General features: G+C 43.9%; 1 protein-coding gene across 9 annotated transcripts in view; it reads right to left on the reverse strand.

Moving 5' to 3' along the window:
- FBXO30 (F-box protein 30) overlaps positions 1-20,658 on the reverse strand; it is a 40,704-nt gene that overhangs the window by 7,728 nt on the left and 12,318 nt on the right. For 7 of the 9 annotated variants that reach the window (XM_053291041.1, XM_053290969.1, XM_053290957.1 and 4 more), the window contains 4 exons: positions 14,372-14,411; positions 14,052-14,146; positions 13,177-13,222; positions 4,714-6,778 (listed from right to left, as the gene is read on the reverse strand). In XM_053291041.1, coding sequence (XP_053147016.1) covers positions 4,714-6,762 — 2,049 coding nt within the window. In that variant the 5' untranslated portion in view covers positions 6,763-6,778; positions 13,177-13,222; positions 14,052-14,146; positions 14,372-14,411. Of the gene's footprint in view, positions 1-4,713; positions 6,779-12,243; positions 12,391-13,176; positions 13,223-14,051; positions 14,147-14,371; positions 14,412-20,658 lie in introns of all 9 variants that reach the window. The other 2 variants (XM_053291021.1, XM_053291010.1) reach the window with 2 other exon arrangements.

The raw sequence follows: 20,658 nt of genomic DNA on the forward strand, positions 1-20,658 counted from the left end.
CAGCGGCGTAACTACCATTAGGCAAGGAGAGGCGGCTGCCTGGGGGCCCCCACGCCTCGAGAGGCCCCCCAGAGGCAAGTCACATGTGGAGTGAGAGAGAGTGTGTGTATCAGTGAGGGGCCCATTTTAAAATTTTGTCTCTGGGCCCACTCCAGCCTCGTTACGCCCCTGGGCAGAGCGTATAGTTTGTTAGGAATCTTGTGAAGCTGCCGTGCCTTGGCCAGAGCATTCCATTCAGATCTCCAGAGCCTTTCAAATAATTCCGGGAACAGAATGACAAGGGGCTTAGGAGGTCCTTAAAGAAAAAACAGGTGCAGCCCCCTGCACCCTGGGAGCCATGGCAGGATCTGAGTTTCCCGTAGCCGATTCAGAAAGTTTTAGAAAATGGGAAGCCTTAGCCAAGAGTGTGGGTAATAGATTCATTTGGAATAATCTACCCCGAGTGGCGCAGCTACTTGACTAACAAACCGAAGGTTGCCGATTCGAATCCCCACTGGTACTATATCGGGCAGCAGCAATATAGGAAGATGCTGAAAGGCATCATTATTATTAATTTGATTTCTATATTGCCCTTCCAAAAATGGTTCAGGGCGGTTTACACAGAGAAATAAACAAATAAGACGGCTCCCTGTCCCCAAAGGGCTCACATTCTAAAAAGAAACACAAGATAAACACCAGCAACAGTTAACTGGAAGTACTGTGCTGGGGGTGGATAGGGCCAGTTACTCTCCCCCTGCTCAATAAAGAGAATCACCACAGTAAAAGGTGCCTCTTTGCTCAGTTAGCAGAGGATTATCATCTCATACTGCGCAGGAGAAGGTAATGGTAAACCCCTCCTGTATTCTACCAAAGAAAACCACAGGGCTCTATCGGCACCAGGAGTCGAAATTGACTCGACAGCACACTTTACCTTTACTCCAAGTGCAATCAGAAGTCAAGGTCCCTTCTTCCAATAATTCGCCCTCCCTCCTGTCTCAGGCGAAAGAGAAGTCATAGAACTGTCAGATTCATCAGGTGCCCCTTGGCCCCCTTCTAACCCCCAATCTGCTGACTTGGATAGTTTAGGAGTTTTTACCGCAACCTAATCCTTGCTCTGGTGTTTACATTTACAGTGCTTGGAGGATGGGGAAAATGGGAAGATGAGGGTGAAGAGGGCGAAGAGCCCAAGGAGGAAGACGAGGAGCTGCTGTACCTGCGGTTCCTGGATCTCCACTTGTCCCTAACCTATGTCCATGTCTCTACTTATGCTTTTTCTCCCTACATCTTTTAGCTGGAGAGCAACTCTTGGACCCCTAATTCCCAGCCAGACTGGCACCCCTGGATTCCCTTGCCACCAGCTCCTTGACCCATTTAGTGAATTAGGGATAGGCATCCTCACCACTAAGGTCAAGAAAGGGAAGAGAAGGAGGGGTAACAGGCGACTCATCCACCCCCAAAGCATAAGCATTTGTCACAAAAAACGCTAGAGGAAGCACGGAGACACAGCCATCAGAAAAGTCTCCTGTTTCCCAGGAATGCTCCATGTTGAGTCCACAACTTGCCCTGCAGAAGGGAAGGGATTATGGACTGTGGAGTGACTAGGTCAGTAAGAGCCCCACAATTCCTAGGTGCCTGGATGAGTCAGGGAGCCAGCATGCAAGCAGGAATGCGCTGCCATCGTCACCGCATGAGCACCGCAGCGTCCAGCAAACCATGCCCTTGCCAGCCACCACACTGGCCTCTCTGGTGGGATGGTCCAGGGAGGACTGGTGATCATCCTCCCTGCCTGGTTTGAGGCGTGTGAAGTTCTCAGTTAGGCACGGGCTTGAGGAATCCGCACAACGGAGCTCAGTCTGCTGGGTGGCCTCAAGAGGCCACGCCAAAATCCATGCCACCAAAGCGGCCGGGGTGGGGGGAATACGCTCCCCAGTCCCCGTGTAGAACCCCGGCCCTGACTTGGACAAGGGCAGGGGAGAAGAGCTCCGCAAAACCCTACCAACCTGCTCGCTATCCAGGACTGGCTTGGGAAGGCGGGGAGGCCCCTTCCCTTGGAGGAGTCTCTTCAGTTTGATCCTGCCTTTGATCCAATGGCTTGAATGCCCTTCAGGAGCCTCAGGAGAAAGCTTATTCTCCTATCTAGGGTTGGTGAAATTACTAGTTGAGAAACTCAGACTTTCCTGTGCAACACATTCTTGAATAGAAGTTTTATATCCTCTATAATAAAGACCCTGAGTGTGCGGCCGTGCTGCCCGTGTCTTTTTCGGCGGTTCTGAGCATGCGCGGAACGCATGCTCAGAACCGCCAAGAAAGATACGGCCGCCCAGACACGGGCGGCCATGTTGGCAAGGCCGAGGAGAAGCCGGCCGAGGAGAAGCGAGCCAGCCGAGGAGAAGCGGCTGCTGCCAGGTGGGCGGGCGGGCGGGCCGAGGAGAAGTGGCCGCCGCCGGGCGGGCTGGCCAGCCGAGGAGAAGCGGCTGCCGCCGGGCGCGCGGGCGGGCCGAGGAGAAGCAGCCGCCATCGGGCGCGCGGCCGGCCGAGGAGAAGCGGCCGCCGTCGGGCGCGCGGCCGGCCGAGGAGAGGCCCCGCCACCGGGCGGGTGGGATGGCCGAGGAGAAGCGGCTGCCGCGGGGTGCGCAGCCCGGCCGAAGAAAAGCCCCTCCATCCCAAAACCAACTTGCAGCCGCCTATCTGGCTGCTGCTCCTGCGGCTGTTGTTGAGGGTCTCGGGCGACGGGACTCCGTCCTAGCAACTGGAAGGAGAAGGGAAGAGGAGCAAACTAGCACACACCCCCTAGAGCCCGTTATTATAACGGGCTTAAAAACACTAGTTAACAATATTAATCATGTCCATAGTCCAGGAAAAAATATTTCAACTTTTGAACTTTGTTTTATTTTAAAGATGCTAATATAGAAGAATCTTCTATTTGGAGCTTGAAATATATAAAGATAAGATATTCCACTGATGAGCAGTGCATGTCAGTTTTATGTAGATATTCAAATGCTACTTTTGTTTGGAGACTGTACCAGCTTGCCTATCACCCATCTGAGGCTCTTTGGACTTTATCTGCATACATATGCAGAGTTCAGACACACAGGGCAGCATCCAGACTAAGATTTGTGCTAGTGAAATACTTCTATTCAGCAAAAATCCCCTCTCCCTATCCCCACCCCAATGAACAATCTCCTCTTCCCTCTGCCCACCAAAAATGTCCTTGAGAGAAACTGGCAAATATCCATCTCGCTGCAAGATAAAAGTGAAAGGATTCCACTTGCACATGTCTTCAAATGAATGCTGCCCATAGGCCTTATCTGTTCAGTCTTCACCCTATTTCAGCTAGTGCACCGGCTGTGTTCATTAATAGATTAAGTGGACATGACCATGGGAGGCTGCCTCTTATTTGAAAACTTGTACTGATACAGGATGCAGTTACCAGGGTTTCCATGGAAGTCAGATGCCATCAGCACATTATACCTGTGTGTGGCAGCTGCACTAGGTACCAGTTTGTTTCTGGGTATGATTCAAGGTGGCTGCTGATGATGATGATGATGATTATTATTATTATTAATTCAATTTCTATACTGCCCTTCCAAAAATGGCTCAGGGCGGTTTAAAAAGAGAAATAAAACAAATAAGATGGCTCCCTGTCCCCAAAGGGCTCACATTCTAAAAAGAAACACAGGACACACACCAGCAAGTCACTGGAAGTACTGTGCTGGGGGTGGATAGGGCTAGCTACTCTCCCCCTGCTAAATAAAGAGAATCACCATGGTAAAAGGTGCCTCTCTGCCCAGTTAGCAGGGGTTACCCTTAAAGCCCTAAATGACTTGGGCCCAGGATACATGAAGGACTGCTGCCTTCTCCCCACATGATTTATCCCATTTATTATTTATTTCATTCATTTGCTAAGATCATCCAGGGAGGCCCTCTCCTATGTCCCACCAACTGAAGTGCAACTGATGGGAACATATGAATAGGCTTTCCTTGTTATTGCTCCCCAGTCTATGGAACTCATTCCCACTGGAAGCTTGCCTTCAGAAGAGTGCTCAAAGTCCTGTAGCTTAAGCAGCCTTTAGAAACTGATGGAAATGTGTGAATATGTCATATCTTGCTACCCTGAATTGTGTGTGTGTGTGGGGGGGGTGTTTTTAATGCATTTTACTAAAAAGATGTTATGCTCACTTTGATATGGGGGGGTGGGGGTTGAGCTTTTTTAATGGATTGTTGTTTTAACACATGTTCTATGTAAGCTGACTTGAACCTATGGGAAATGTAGGGTTAAAAATTTAAAATAAATCAATTTGTAGTTTCTTCAATAGGTCCATATGCAAGTGCAAGGTCCAAAAACATGAGCATCAGGCAGAGGCATGACAAACCTGTCCAACACTAATCTCTCACTGTGTGTAGGATTTGAATGGCTCTACTGGGATGTAGACGGTATAGGCTTCCTGGTCAAAACACATGCTGCTTCTTTAGTTATTAAATACTGCTCTCCAAGTTTTTGAATTTTATGCAATTTTAAGAATATAAAGATGCACCAAATATTAAAAGATTTATCTTCTGTTTCTGGGATAGATCACAAAGAATAAAATTAAGTTTTACCACCCAAATTCTTCCATATGCTCATGTCCCTCTTCATAGGGGAAGTGGGGAGAGAGAAAATGTTAAGAGGCCTCAACCCTTAGACAGAGAACACGCTCCCACACCACCATGTACGCAGACAAGAAGTATACAGACCTTTTCTTTTATTTGCCACGAAGTTGTTCCATTTGGATACTTTCTCTTCTCCCACAGCAGTATGACCATTCCACGTGCCTGCAGTAAGCTTCCACATACATCCCTCATTAATCGTGACACTTGTGAAAGCTGACATAAACTAAAGCCATCTAAAAAACCTGCAATATGTTGCAGAACCTCAAAAGGAAGATTACTGAGATGGTCACTACGCAGTCCTGAGCAGCATCTCTTATCAGGCTCTGTCAGCACAGTAGATATACAAGGCTGGACCCCGAATGACCGAAGATGCCGGTCATGAATAATCTTTGCCCCTTGTGTGGAAGGACAGAATCTGCGTTGAGAGTATGTACATCCATAATAAGCCAGAGGACATCTCTGCTCCATCCATCCATTGAGGCCAGCATGAATATCGCCATGTACATTCTTAAAATGTGAAGAAAATTCGTTTCGTCTAAACAGTTGTCCACAAACAAATGTAAACATTGAACGCTTTGTTTGGTATCTAGCCACACATTCCAAGACCAAGTCTAGCCCAAGAGTCTGGAAAGGGCTTGGGTTTGAAAGCTGTGGATTGGCATGGTCACATGCAGAGGCTGAAGCAATTTCCCCTACCATTGTATTTGTGGCCAGGATTGCAGATGGGAGAGAAAACGTCTGAGTCCCAAAATCAATACGGTATCCATCAACAACATGACTATCCGATATTCCCCTACCACCAGGAGAGTCTCCTAGACAAAAAAGTAAAGCTGCTGTGATTAAGTCTATCCCCTGTAGACCCATGGGATCTTCCGTTACTTCCAAATCTGATGTATCTACTGCTTTGTCTTCCTTTGATGCTGAGAAATAGTACTTTGCACGGAAATTGTATGCACGATGAGAATCTATGTGTCTGAGTATATCTTGTTCTATTTGCCTTTGTAACATTTCTTCTTCATTACAATCACGTGGCAGAAATATATGATTAATAGCGCCATTAGACAAACTGTGAAGAGGTATCTCTTCCCCAAGTTGTGTTGCTACAGAAATGGGGGTACAAGAAATCAATGTGTCATCACAAGAAGATGCATCACATGCACCATTTGCTACATTAGATTTTTCTGATTTACATGTATCTCGTTCTTCACTCTGTTGCAGTGTTTCCGTGCATGAATTTTCTACATGAAAGCCATTACAGAAAGAGGCATCAAAACTCTTATTTGAATTGTACTGCTGTAAGGTATCATAACAAAAGTCACTTGAGCCATTTTGTTCCAACTGTATATTTTGACTCAAAACATCTAAGTGAATGCCACCAACTGCTCCCATATTATCTTCGTCAAGATAGTCCTGTTCACTCTTTTTATGCTGCATATTTCTACTGCAGTTTTGCTCTTTTGTCCGAAAATCTTCACTTGTTTCACATAGCGAAATGCCAAGTTTTGAACTTAACATGCTTATGTCTCTAGTAGCAGTGTTCAGGATATCTAGTGCTGTAGCTAAACTCTTAGTTGTTTCCACAGTGGCTTGATAAAGGGCACCATAAGATTCTTCATCTACAGGCATCAAGCCATTTGAAAGAGTAGCATCTGGAGCACTTGCAACAGACGTCTGTTCTCTGCATTTTGACTCCTGATCAGCTGTTTTTGATGTCATGGTTGCTACTTTGAGGGATTCCAGAAGCATTCTCTGGTCTTGAAGGGCAAGAGCCATGTCTAATTGTTCAACTTCATCTACATCTTTACTTAGATTTTCATAAGATTTCCGATCTGCATAACTGACTGGCCATCTATTCCACTCCATAGTGCAGCATACCACGCTTGCCGGACAAACTTCTAGATGCTCAGCCATTTTGTTGCGGGCTATAGTAAATGGACAGCCAAAGCCACTGTTCACACAAGGCACTCTTTCAAGAGGACATAAAAGGCGATGCTCTTCAGCTTTGCATGAATGAAACACTACTCCACAAACCATAGGGCAACCAATCAAGTCACAGGAAATGCCGGCCTCTGGCCTAGTCATACAACGCCGACTAACACAGTTGACACAGTGTAGATGTTGATGTTCTTCCATGGTGGCAAGTTCAGCTCTAGAAGAGAAAGAAAACAGACCAGGCAATATGTCAATCTCTAAATAAATAAAACTAGAAAAGTATATTTAGGAGTATATAAAATATACAAATGCGATATGTGAAAAACTGAAAATAAGACATTTAAATGTCATACATATAATTCAGAATAACACTAACAGGCAGACTCCTATGGGTAGCACTATCAGGTGTAACATGCTGACCACTACAAGATATAGTCCTACCCAAACCTGCAAGCAGGGATCCCTGCTTGCCAGAGCACCTGCATCCTATTTGTCCCAGCCTCTACAGTCCATTTGGACAAGAATAACCCAAATTTCGCAGAAAGGAGTGCCACGGGGGGCTGTGTTCCTCCCCACTATTCTATGTCCTTTCCATGCACATATCTACCACTGCATAGCAACAAGAAGTTGTCACACAAGAGCAGCACAGTATTCTACTGGCAGCAAGCTCAGAAATGCATCCAAAGATTCATCGCTGTGGCAATAAAAAGGCTTGGGCTCCTTTTGTTGTCCTCGCCAGACAATAATGGGACACTCACCATGGCAAGAATGGTGAGTGGAGTTGTGCAGCCCTGGTCTTATGCCAGATATTGTCCTTGAGTTGTTTCATTTTCAACCTGTGCTCCATAACCACATCATTCTAACCTTTCCTTATCTTTACTGGAAAGTGTGCAATAAATACAGGTAACATAATAAATGCAGGTAACATCCATCTTATTTATTTATTATTTCTTTGTGTAATCCACCCTGAGCCATTTCTGGAAGGGTGGTATAGAAATTGAATAAATAATAATAATAATAATAATAATAATACAGATGACGTTTACACCTGATCTCAGTGGTCAGCCAAAAGCCATTCAGTTTATGAACGAACATGTAATGGCCAAACTTAATCATTATCGTTTCTATTAAATCTTTAACTATAATACTTTAACTAAGGTTTATGTTTGCCACAATGGCTCTCATAAAAATACTACACATTCTGAAATACTTAAATCGATTAGTGGTAGGGTGGATAAAAATAGGTTCTTTAAAAAATCATATTTTCAAGATTTAAATCAGCTTTAAAATATATATAATACACTAAGTTTCAAATTCTTATGTAGAAATATGGTTAAAATTAAATCTCATCACAAGCATGCTATACCAACACAATATCCTAAAAATGAATTAATGACTATCACACACATAGGGTTACCTATCAATCAAACATGGGCATTCATTTCAGTTACATCTCATGAAAATGGTTCTAGACTGCCCAGCAGAGCTCAGTAACAACCAGCTCTTGCATTTGGCAATCTCTGTTTCAATCTCTCAATTTCTGTTTCTAAACAGATTAAAGTCACATGTTCAAAGAGACAGGATGGTAGAGCAGTTGTTTTGAGGTAGGGCTGGGCCAAGGCTAAAGAGTTAAGACAGAAACACAATATAGGAAAGTAGCTGGAGTAGAAAAAACAGTGGGAAGACAAGAGGCAAGGCATTATTCAATACACAAGTCCTATATTGCCCCACACTTTGCCACAGAAAAACTAGCTATTCTCATGCTACGTTCAACATTCATACAAGAACGCAGTGTACACTTGTACAGGACTGTATCTATACAGGACAGTTATTCACACATTTAGGTAAAGCAGTACATTTCCTATTTGTACTATGCATTTGAGGGGCCTTTACTCTTTAAAATGAATCCAGGTCCAACCATTCACACAAAACCCATGTACAAATGGACAGACATGTCTGATTAGGGCTAGAACAGTCATAGCTTTTGGGTGTAGGATACACCCTATCTGCGAATATTTTGAAGAAATGCCTTCCCTAAGTAAAAAGGAAAATGTGTCAACTGTAAGCAGTGCAACAAGGAGACGTGAGGCAGCTTGACACAGATAATGAGTAAAGATCTCTATTACAGCTTTTTAAAAAAAACAAAAAACCTAGATATTATATACTACTAGTGTTTTTAAGCCCGTTAGAATAACGGGTGCTAGACTATTCTCCCTCTTTTCATGCATTGTGTGTGTGTATGTGTGTGTGTGGGTGGGGGTTTTTATGCTGTGCTGTTGGGGGGGGGGAGTGCTGGTCTCGCTTGTGGCCACTGCCTCAGTTTTGTATTTTTTTAATTAATGTAGTGTGTTGTGCTTTGTGTTACTTTTTGTGGCTGTTGTAGTGCTTAGTGTTACTTTTATGTTGTTGTGGTTCTGATCCGGGGGGGCGAGGCGGTGGGGGAAAGAGAGCAGGAGCGACAGAGACGGCACCGGGGAGACAGGGACCATACTCCGGGGGCCGAGCGGAGGCTGTTCCGTTAAAGCCTGAAAGGGTTAAAGCTGCCCCCGCCGTTGCAGCGAAACTCCCACCCTTCCTCCCAGCTTCAGTGACCACCTCACCCTGGCCCTTTTCAGCTGGCTGAAGGAAAACTGGCATAGAAGAGGGAGAGAGAAGATTGCAAGCAGTGCTTCTCTCTCTGCAATGCCTCTTCCTGAACTGGCGCTTGGACGGAAAGGTCCTTTCCGCCCAAAGCGGCAGTTCGGGCAGAGTCTGTGCAGAGAGAGGAGCTCTGCCTGCGTGCTCCTCACTTCCTCTTCAATGCCGGTATTTCATCATCCAGCTTACATGGGACAGGGTAAGGTGGTTTTGGAAGTTGGGAGGGAGGGTGGGAGTTTGGCGGCGGCGGCAGCATTCTCCCTGTCAGGCTTTTTCGGAACAGCCTCCACTCGGCCCCCGGAGTTTGCTTCGGGGTTTGTCTCGTTCAGGTCCTGCTGGTTGGTCCTCGTTTTCCCGGTGGCCTCGTTGGTGTTCGTTTTCCCGGTGCTCGTGTTTCTGGCTCGTTTTCCTCGTTGGTGTTTTCCTGCTTTTTCCCTGGTACCAGCAAGCGTGTCTCCCTTGCCCTGTTCTGCGCCTGCGCGAAGCGCAGGCGCAGAACAGGGCAGGGAGGCACGGACACACACTTGGTGTCCGTCCACGGACGGACACCAAGCGTTTTATTAGAGAGGATTCCTTAAATTAGTAAAAAATCAAATTATCTTTTCAAATTACATCCAGTATTACCTCTAGTTGAAAGTGTTTTATTCAGTTGTAATTAACATGTTTTAGTGCTAATATTTACACCACTGTTTAAGACAGATGTGAAGCTGTATCAGTGAAAAACCTAATTTAAATCAATGATTCAATCTGAGGTTCTTTCTTGGTGATTTAAATCAATCCACCATGACAATGGTGATTTAAGAAATACTTCCATACATTTGCATGCAACTGATCAATTGCAAGAAGGTAACTGCACCATGTCAAAATATTATCACTAACAGAAAAAAGACTAGGATTGGTTTCCTTGTATACTTTTGAACAGCAGTATTATTAAGGTTTAAATTCAGCACAGCAAATATGGGCAACAGTTACCATTGTCTTACAAGATTTATCCTGATCATACCCAAATGAATCAATCCCCAGTTCTGAATAATGCAGATGTTTTGGCCACCCGCTGTGATTAACTGTGAGCATGCGAATTAAGTATTCTTACTTGGTCTGATCCTTTACATTCAAAATATTCAAATTGTCCAAGTTCTTGAGTAGGTTACTAATGTCACCACTATTTATACAGATTCAAATATTTATTTTCTCATACATACTTCATCAAAAGTGCTTATTTGTATATGTGTTCCAACAATTAAGATTACAATGGAAAATCTAGGGATTTCCCTGATAATGTTCAAGTAGGATACCAAAACAGATCTATACAGATCTATGAGTACCCAGAATGTTGGGGGCAATATGCTAAAATAATTGTAAACCGCTTAGAGAGCTCCGGCTATAAAGCGGTATATAAATGTAAGTACTATTGCTATTGCTATAAAATGAAAACGTAAAATAAATACTATCTCACATATCACCTCCTGAGCTGATTCTGCCATCTGAGAGAGGCAGCCTGCTAGATTACTTTCAGTTTAATCAGAATTCAATCTGTTTATACATATATTAATACCTTAAACACTTCAATGCAAATAGCATGCTAACCCTCTAACTATAACGCAGCAACTGGCAGCCTGCTCACAAAATTTGGGCTCTAGGTACGGAGAGTGCCACCCTTCAGATGGCACAGGTGGGCGGGGTGTAGGGGGGAGATTGCCGATAGGACTAGTTAGTCTTGTCTGGGATTAGAGACTGATTTTTTAATATATACAACACACATGATGGGGGGGGGGGTTGTGGGTTTTTTACACTTAAGTGATAAATTGGCTTCAAATTGATTACACAAAAAATAAGATGCATCTTTTCAACTGCAAAATGGTATATTAGCTCCCCCTAGTGACCAGTTAATGAATATTCTGGTAATGTTAACTTTCAAGAACAAACAACCTTGTTAATTAAAAATGAAGAAAATTTGGAGGGGATTCTTTCATGTTAAAACACCTAATACAGGTTAATGTACACATGCCAAGACCATCTGATGAAAGGTACATTGTTTTCATTTGCTTGCTAAAGACTAAACATAGCCCAACAACATTAAGAACTACATGTACCACATATTCTGGACAATATCATTTTTTGGGGTAGTATCTTGTGAATTAGAACTATTGAGAACAAACTATAATAGGCAGAGACTTGCTGTACACTGAAAGGGCCAATACAGATACTAAAGAGTGAGAACTAGCAGGAACCAACCCTTAAAATCTTACAAGCTATCCAGAAGTTGAAATCCTGAAACTATATTCTAAGTCTGCCCAACCTAAAGATTTATTTATATATATATATATATATATATATATATATATATATATATATATATATATAATATTTAAATATTATTTAAATATTTATTAATTGATAAATATTTAATAAATAAATAAAACCTAGAGATGTTGGATCCGATCCGATCCCACCCGACAGAAGAATTGATAGGAAGGCTGACATAACCCCCCAAATTGTCGGATTGTTTTGACTCAGAAATCTGTTATTTCCGGACATTCCTATCAGACACCAGTTAAAAGGCCAGTGAGTTGCCTCTCATTCAAGACTCAATGTTCTGGCCATTTAATTTTTCAATGGAGCTAACCGAGACCAGGTTTATCAGCCTGCCGGAGAAAACAAGGGTCCACAAGAGGCAAGGTCTACCAGGTCATGAAAGACAGTTCTAGCCACTGCAGGCTGGCCATTTAATTTTTAAATGGTCCAGGCAATGCCTACTAGGCAAGATGGCCATTTAAGAAGTAAATGGCCAGTGTACAGCAGGTAGACCTAGCATCTTTGAGCTGGTAGACCTGGCTCCTGGCCAAGCCTTGCTTTCTCGGGTGGACTCACAGACCTGGTCTCCATGAGTTCCATTTAAAAATTAAATGGCCTGTGCACTGCCTCTCAGATGGGAGGTGCCTCACTGGCCACTTGACTGGGGTTCATCAGGAATGTCACAATACCTTGTTAAATGTACTATATACCTTGAAAGATGGAAAAACTGTTTTATCCAAACAGACTTACTAGGCCAGCTGAAGATGTTAATGCAAACCATGGGTTGGCATTAGACGATCAAGGTTCAGACTCCATGCTTCCTCTTATGGATGTGCACAATGTCAGCTCGAAACAAAACACAGACAGCTGAAATATTTCGTTGAAACAGCACTCAACCTGGTTTCGACAGAACAAACCTCAAAATGTTTCAAGTGTTTTGGCCATACGGAACAATGGGGAAACTCTAAACACTCTATTGTTCCCCATGGGTAGTTCCTAGGGACACCCATGATGGGTGCTACCTACCACCCAATCCACAAAATAATTGGGCAAGCAGGCAATTTTAAACAAATTTTTAACCTTTTCCCCAAACCTCCATAAGATCGCAAGCCAAGCTGAAGCCAGTGTCAGAAAACCAATCAAGATGGTTTGATTGACAGGCCTCTAAAATGGTGCTCAAAACATTGAAATGTTTCAATCAAAATGGGTTCGTTTTGTTCCAAGCTCAAAAAAGGCCCTTTACATAAAGTGCATTTTGTTTTGAACTCAAGACACTTGAAACGGCCCGTTTGAGTCGAAATGTTTTGTACATCCCTACTTCCTCTTCCATGCCAAGTAAGTTTGATGTTGCATTCAAACCAGCAAACTATAGCTTGCACTTTGCCCCTCAAAGCAGAATTTACAACCAGAATTTGCAATTCTGGCTTGAAGGGCAAGCACAAGCCATGGTTTGGATGCAATGTCAAAGAGGAAGTGTAGAAGGGAACATGTGAGCCTGAAGCCTGGCCAAACCCGAAATGAAATAACCAAGAGGTATGGGTTACCAAAGAAAACCGCAGGGTTCTGTGGGTGCCAGGAGTCAAAATCAACTTGATGGCACACTTTACCTTTACCTGAAAGAATTTTCCACATTTAGGAATTGACTTGTTCAGGAAAACCAAACGGTGTTAAGATCATACATACCTGAACTTTGCTAACCTCAAGGTTTTCTTCAGACTGTGTAGAATTCCTGAAAACAAAGAGGCAGAACATCAGATGGCTTCCTGGTAGAATTGGAAGTTTTCTAGTCTCTCATTTACTTGTGTACTGATGAAATTCCCAGGACTAGTAAAGATCAAAAACTTGGTCTTACCCCCAAACCAGGCATAAACAATAGAAGAACCATATGGGCTCCATCCTCCTCCAAATTTAAAAGCTTCTGTCCGAAAGATTAAAGTTTCAGTCAACTGCATGCATAGTAACCCATCATTACGAAGTAAACTGGAGGAACAGCTGTCTCTGGAGACCAAGGCTTGTTGTGGATGGGCATTTATCAAATGCCTTCTTGGCTCAATGAGATTTGGCCTCACCTTTTCACTGGTACTCAAGAATCTGTACCAAGATTCAGCAGCAATGATAGTTTTCTGCAATATCAGATAACCACACTTCAAAATATTAAGCTCATCATAAGACACTACTACTATTATGATGAATCCTTAAAATTTATATAGGTCATATCAAATGTTCAAGCACTTCACACGTATTATCTTAGTAATCCTTACAGCACCCTGAAAGGTAAGTCAGTAATACTCTCATACTGCATATGAGGCACCAAGGAAACAGAAGCTTGCCTAAGGCTACCTAGTGAGTTTGACCAAGAACAACTGAACCATGACTCTCTCAACTCCCACTTCAGCCAGATATTGTGATATATCAGCCCTCAGAGCTCTGTTCTATTGCTTCTAAACAGAGCCACACTAGTAGCAGCAAAAACATGAGGAAAACGTGATGATCTCACTCTCTGAAGTGGAGGATCAGAATAAGTTTTGGATATTCTTATAAGAGGAAAATTAACTCACCAGATCAAGACCTGCCAAGGCACAACAGAACAGGACTTCTTTGTCTAGTCTCCATTCCTAGTATATATAGATGGGACAATCCCACAGCCAGAACACTGATAGATAAGATACAAAATCATATATGAAGACTAAAACCAAATTTAGATCACAGAAAATGTAAACACGAGAAGCTAGAACATATCACAACCCTTCCTTTATTTGGTGCCTAAGGTATTGCCTCACCAGACATTAATTAAAACACAGTCTTGTTATTAAAAATGTTAATCTAACATTAATTTCCCTGTTCAGTGTCTTATTTCCTTTGTACTGCATGAACTTACCTGTATGTTATTGCTAGAATGCAGTTCAAGGTGAATTTTCCTATAACAAAAGAAAATAATTCAACATTAACAAAGTGTGATTTTGCCTTTTTTACAGAATTTCAACTTTTTGGATTAGGGTACCAAAGACAACCACAGGGCTCTGTGGTCGCCAGGAGTCGACACCGACTCGGCAGCACAACCAACAGTGATTTTATCATTACCATTAACTTCTTAATGCTGGAGTGCACTTTATGAGAAATAGCACATGAATTATTTCACAAAGCAGCATTGTGTCAATGGATTAGAGCAGAAACAGGCAACATCTGACTCAGGATTCCCTCCAATGAACAAAACCCCATTATGACATCCACAGGCCAATCTCCATTTCCCTCTCCTCCTTGCTGAAGAGAAGGAGAAAAATATTTCCAGGTGGAAAATATTTGAAGCCAGGTGGTAGATATTGGGTGGCAGGTGGAAAGTGCTGCTCAGGAACCTGAAATTTCCCTATTTTCACATCATAGAAGGAGCTCTACTTGTAGCTCACACTGGGACTGTGTGCTCGTTGGAACTGATGGTTTGCACCATCCATACCTGCAGCAGGCCATCTGAACCACCCCAATGTATCCCAGAATTCCTAGCCTTCTATTTGCTACAGAATCTCCTATCATTTTCAGCACAGTGGATAATCATTCAGTTGGTACTAATCTGCTGTAGAAAATCTAGACATAATGGGATGAAGACACTTCCAATAATACCTCTGTGATGGAGCTATTTCTCCCTTAGTACTCAGGCACACAATATTTCCTCCTCCATTTAGTTCATCTATCACAACACCTGCTGTATGGTTGCTTAAGTGACAAAGGCAAGCACTGTCTCATCACTGGTGACCAGGAACACTCTCTGCTCTGGCACCAGCATCTCCTGCCCAGTGCCATAATGTGAATTCTGAAAAACAAACTTATTGACGTGGACACAACAGAGAAGAACTTATCTGGCTTTTCAGGCAAAGTAAAGAGCAATGTAATCTAATATTTGGGAGTAGCCTTCTCTACTGATCACGTCTTTCATTTTTTTACAAAGTGGTTAAGACTAGAGGTTTGCACGGACCGGTCAGGGAACATACAAGAGGCCTCCGTACCGGTCCGGAATTCGGCCGGTCCAGCGGGGGGGGTGGCTTTAAAGGCGGGGGGTAGTACTTAACACACCCCCCACTCTTCCCCCTCCGGCTCTGGACTTCGCTGCAAAGTTTTTGGGGCAGCAGAGTTCCTCCCTGCCGCCCCTGCCCCCGTCGTTGTCTCCCCGAGTTCAGAAGCAGTAAAAGCTGGTGCCACACGTGCGCCCATCATGGGGGGGGGGGAAGAGCGGTGGGAGGGGTAAGTACTACCCCCAGCCCTTAAAGCCACACTCCCCCCAGTGCCAGACTACGCCTCCGTGGTTCCGCGCACATCCCTAGTGAAGACCACTAGCCTATGCTATGCCTCCTTTCTAGGAGGACAGAATATAGCACAGCTAGCACTAGATCTCCACTAGCATATTGCACAAACAGTATACTTATGGTATCGTTCAGAAAGATTATGAATGGAAGTACAGTTATCTCTCAACAACCGCAAAAGTTCCATTCCAGGAAAACCTCATGGTTGGCGAATTCGCAGTTGGCAAGCCATTGAAATCAATGGCAAACAGGGGGTTAGGGGAATCCCCCCCAAATTACCACGTAAGAACACCAAAAATCACCCCAACCTCCCAAACCACCCCAAGTCCCCTCCAAATCACAAAACCCCCCAAATTGTCAAAAAGTATCACCAAACCACAGATACTCAGGTTGCAGTTGGAGAGACCTTCTACAATTTCCCAGGCGTGAAAACTTAAAACTGTGATTGGGAAACCCATGGTTGGTGAGGGATGACTGTGCCTCCATATGAACCTATGTTTAAGTTTCAGACATTAAATTCTATTTTGTTAAAATGATGGAAAGTCAAGTCCTACTAAACTAAGTTCACTAAGGCCTAATTACACATTATATGCTAAGCTGCTTCAGGGAATGACAGCTTAGAACAGAATAGGGGGGCAGGGGAGGGCATGGAGGAAGAGAGTCTTTACCATTTCTTTACTCCAAAATTGATCTTTCTCCTCCCTAAGATACTTTTTCATGCAAGGTTCAACAGCATGTATCCAAGGGCAAACATCTTTGGAAACTCGCAGGGGGGAAACAATTTGGGGAAATGGCAATTTCAGAACAAGGAAAAGGATAAGAACTCTCCCTTTACTCCATGTATCTGTTCTAAATTATTTCCTCCCAAACACCACTGGTATTTCATCACATGTGTGTGCGAGTAAGTTGTTAGGCTGTAAGACTGCAATACAAATCACACTTCCATAGAAGCAAATCCCATTCAAATAAAAGGAATATATTTCCATGTAAATCTGTAGCATTCAACAAATTTATAAAAGCACCAGACATACTAACAGTAAAATGCAGTGCTTTGTTTGTATTTTACTACATAGCACAAAGTTGTTCTTTTCAGGGCTGCAGTATTTTAATTCCTGGTAATCCAGGCATTAAATCAGCTCTCATAGTCAGATGCAACGACCTCATGGTTCAACTTTGTATTTGTGTGACTGCAAACCAGCTATGAACCAGAGATCCTGTTAAAAAAATTGTTACTGCAATCCGAGTATTTAAATCATGAGCTGTAAAATTACCCGAGTTAATAATTTAATCAATATGGCTATCAGTTTCTGCCCAAAAAAAACCCCACCCAAAATACATAATTAACATCCATTATGAAAGTTTCTTTAACTTCTGACTCAATTTTTCTTTTCTCCCCCAGCCCCACTGCAAAATGTGTTCTCTCTTATAATTTGCAGGGCTGGACAAATATTTCCCAATTCCTAAGAGCCAGAAAGTGATTTTTTGAAGTGTTTCTTCCTTTTTTTCCCAAGCAGGAAGAAGCTGTTACAAGCCATGACCATAAAGGGAAAGCAGGAAGAGGTCTCTGGAGACAGAAGAAAGCCAGAGAAAGTGCATTGTAGAAGGGATAAATAAAGACAGGACATCATTAAAAAAGGAAAGGAAACAGCAGAGACTGGTATATACATTCAAGCAAGGTGTGGGAAGAAGTTAAGACAGCCTGAGCTACTAGTGCTACAAAACTGAGTTTGTATATAAGCAGAATTGACAGCAAAAAGGAACCTCCATATGCTTATTTTTAGTACAATGCTATATTTTAGAAAATATTGTAATGCTGTATTGACGTCAGCCCTCACACCCCTTCCTTCTCCTTCTGCCAGGGATGCCTACTGTGCTTCTAAGGTTTTTCTGTTTCAACACTATTATAACTTATTCTAGCGCTTAGGCATTTACTTTTTTGGTCCACATTCTTTGATTTTGTTATAGTCTTCTTGCAATACTAAGTGGCAGAATTACAAGAAAAGGAACATTGGTCTTACCATGAAGGGTTCTTTTTCCCTGTGTCTGGAGCTCCTCATTGATGGGTTGTACAGTGAGCATGCTCAAGACAGGACTGGATTTTTTGCATGACTAGCTCCCTGCCACTGGAGGGTCTGGGACTGAAGCGAAGAGCGTCACTATATAAAGAGTGAAATGCCTAGACAGCCGTAAAGTGTACCGTCGAGTCGGTGTCAACTGCTGGTGACCACAGAGCCCTGTGGTTGTCTTTGGTAGAATACAGGAGAAGTTTACCACTGCCATTGCCTGCACAGTATGAGATGCCTGTCAGCATCTTCCTATATCATTGCTGCCTGATAGTGTTTCCCATAGTCTAGGAAACACCAGCGGGGATTCAAACTGGCAACCTCTGGCTTGCTATTCAAGTCACTTCTTGCTACATCATTAGGTGGCAGTAGGACAGGACAAAAAACCACCTACTAGAATGTGAACAGTTAGAGACAAAACACACATTTTAATACCCACAACTGAGGGGGTGAAACTATTGCTAGGAACCCTAAGAGCTGACTCCACCCCAACCTAGCAGACCATACCCCTTCCAATTCTCAATGGAGATGTAACAGTACATCCAGGTGGGCATGAGGAGCTCCAGACACAAGGGGAAAGAACCCTTCACTGTAAGACCAATGTTCCTTTTCCCCCTGTGCTGGAGCTCCTCATTGATGGGACTTGCCCGAGCGGAACGATGTAACGGGGAGGGAGGATGTACTTACACTACCTGCTGAAGCACTCTACGGCCAAAAGCTGCTTGGTCAGAAAAAAAGGAAGGTAGTTTATAGTGGTGGATGAACGGGGTAATAGAAGCCCACGTAGCTGCCTTATATATGTCCAGAAGAGGTGCATGAGCAGAAAAAGCAGCTGATATCGAAGTATTAAAATGTGGGTAGAATGTGCCAAGACCCCTCCCGGTAATGGAAGGTTAAGGACCCGGTAGGCCAAGATGATACAGGACCTGACCCAACCAGACAGAGAAGCCTTGGAGACTTTGTGACCCAGAGAAGCAGGCTGAAAGGATACAAAAAGGAAATTGACCTTGCGAATACATTTTGTGCGCTTGATATAGACCGGCAGGGCCCAGCACACATCAAGCTTATGCCAAATCTTTTCCTTGTGGTGAAGGCAGGCAGAAGGACAACATCCTGGGACCAATGCAAAGTTTTATTGACTTTGGGGGCGAGAGTAGGGTTTATCTTCAAAACCACTGAATCTTGCTGGAAAATACATAGCTCGTTGTGTACAGAGAGAGCCCCCAGCTTGGAGACCCTTCAGCCAACATGATGATTATTTAAAGCAGGGTCTTGTAAGAAAAGAGTTTCATGCTGATGGAAGCCAGAGGTTCAAACGGGGGCTGGGTCAATGTGTTTACCACTTTGTTCAAGCTCCATTATGGAAATAGTTGAATAGACAGAGGTGCCAAATTGGAAGCTCCTCTCAAAAAGCATGAAATATGTGGCTGAAGAGCCCGGATCCGAAATATTCAGGACTGAGGCTAAGGCAGAAGCCTGCCTTCACAGTGTTGGGATGCAGGTGAAGGTCCAGTCCTGACTGAAGAAAGGTCAATACTTCCGGCACTCCCGCAGACAATGGATCCAGATGCTTGTGGGCCGACCACCTGGAGAAACCAGTCCAAGTGGCCTGGTAGATTCATGGAGCTGATGGCCCATTGAGTTTAGGGGCAGAAAGCGGCACAATACGAAGGGGCAGACACACCTGCACAAAGACATCCCACAGCCACCCAGCCACATTGGGTGGGGGGAATAGAAGCAGCCAGCCCCTGAGGGTGAGGCACTTCACTACTCACGGAGGGCTGGTTTGCAATCTCTGTCAATTTGGAGGGTGTCTGAGCCTTCTTTGCAGACACAATCTGCTGTTCTGGAGGGAGCACCATATCTAGTTGCGCCATAAGGATTGGTCCAGCATTCACAGGAAGAGGCATGGGGGGGGGGGGGGCTGTGCAAATCAGCCATTTCCCCCTCTACCACCATCACAGGTGGCACAGACGCCAGAGAATTGCCCACCAGGCGCTGGTTGTCATGGTCTGTAGCCCGCCTTTCTGGGGAAGTTCCTTTGTGTTGTAGCTTAGTTTTACAGGACACATCCTTAATCGAAAGGCAATCACAGAGGCAAACAGAGAGTTGAGAACACTTCTTTTTAGGGGCCTCAGGTTGTACCTTTAGGTGCTTGGTTTTCTTTGCCGCCTTTTTTGGAGCTGGAGTGGTCTCCATGGAGCTAGTTGCAAAAAAAAAAAAAAAAAGATGGGAACAGTGTGCATCAGGAGGTGAAACCGACTGTGCCCGGAAGGGGGAAACCCCGGCATAGCCAATTTTGAGAGTTGCATGAGGGCCTTTAGATAAGGAACCTCTAAACAACTCCTCCGTGTGTGTCCATGAGAAGAGTGGGGCATGGTAATAAGCCAATCCAATCGCCAACAAGTCAAAGCAACTAAAGGACGAAAATAATGAGAAGAATTTGGATAAACCAAATAAAAACCTAAGGCAGCTCTCTTCCCACCCTCGCACAATCTAGGAAAATGGGGGTAGGAGAAATGAAGTAAAAGGTAGTAAAAGAAACAAAAGCTAGCCTGAAAAGGGGAGGGGGGGAAACTATCGAAATGCTGAAGATTTCTTTTTGTGTCATTTGAGCTTGAGCAGACAGGACTGGAACTGGGATAGGGCACCCTTCGGCGGGGGGAAGCTTGCCTTGCAAAAAAATCCTGTCCTGTCTCGAGCATGCTCTCTGTACATCAATGAGGCACTCCAGTACAGGGGAAAACATGCATTTTTCATATACTATGATGCATTGTCACTGGGATACTGTTTTTATTGGAGGGGTAGTT

Source organism: Hemicordylus capensis, chromosome 1 (assembly GCF_027244095.1).
Source record: "Hemicordylus capensis ecotype Gifberg chromosome 1, rHemCap1.1.pri, whole genome shotgun sequence".
NCBI lineage: Eukaryota > Metazoa > Chordata > Lepidosauria > Squamata > Cordylidae > Hemicordylus > Hemicordylus capensis.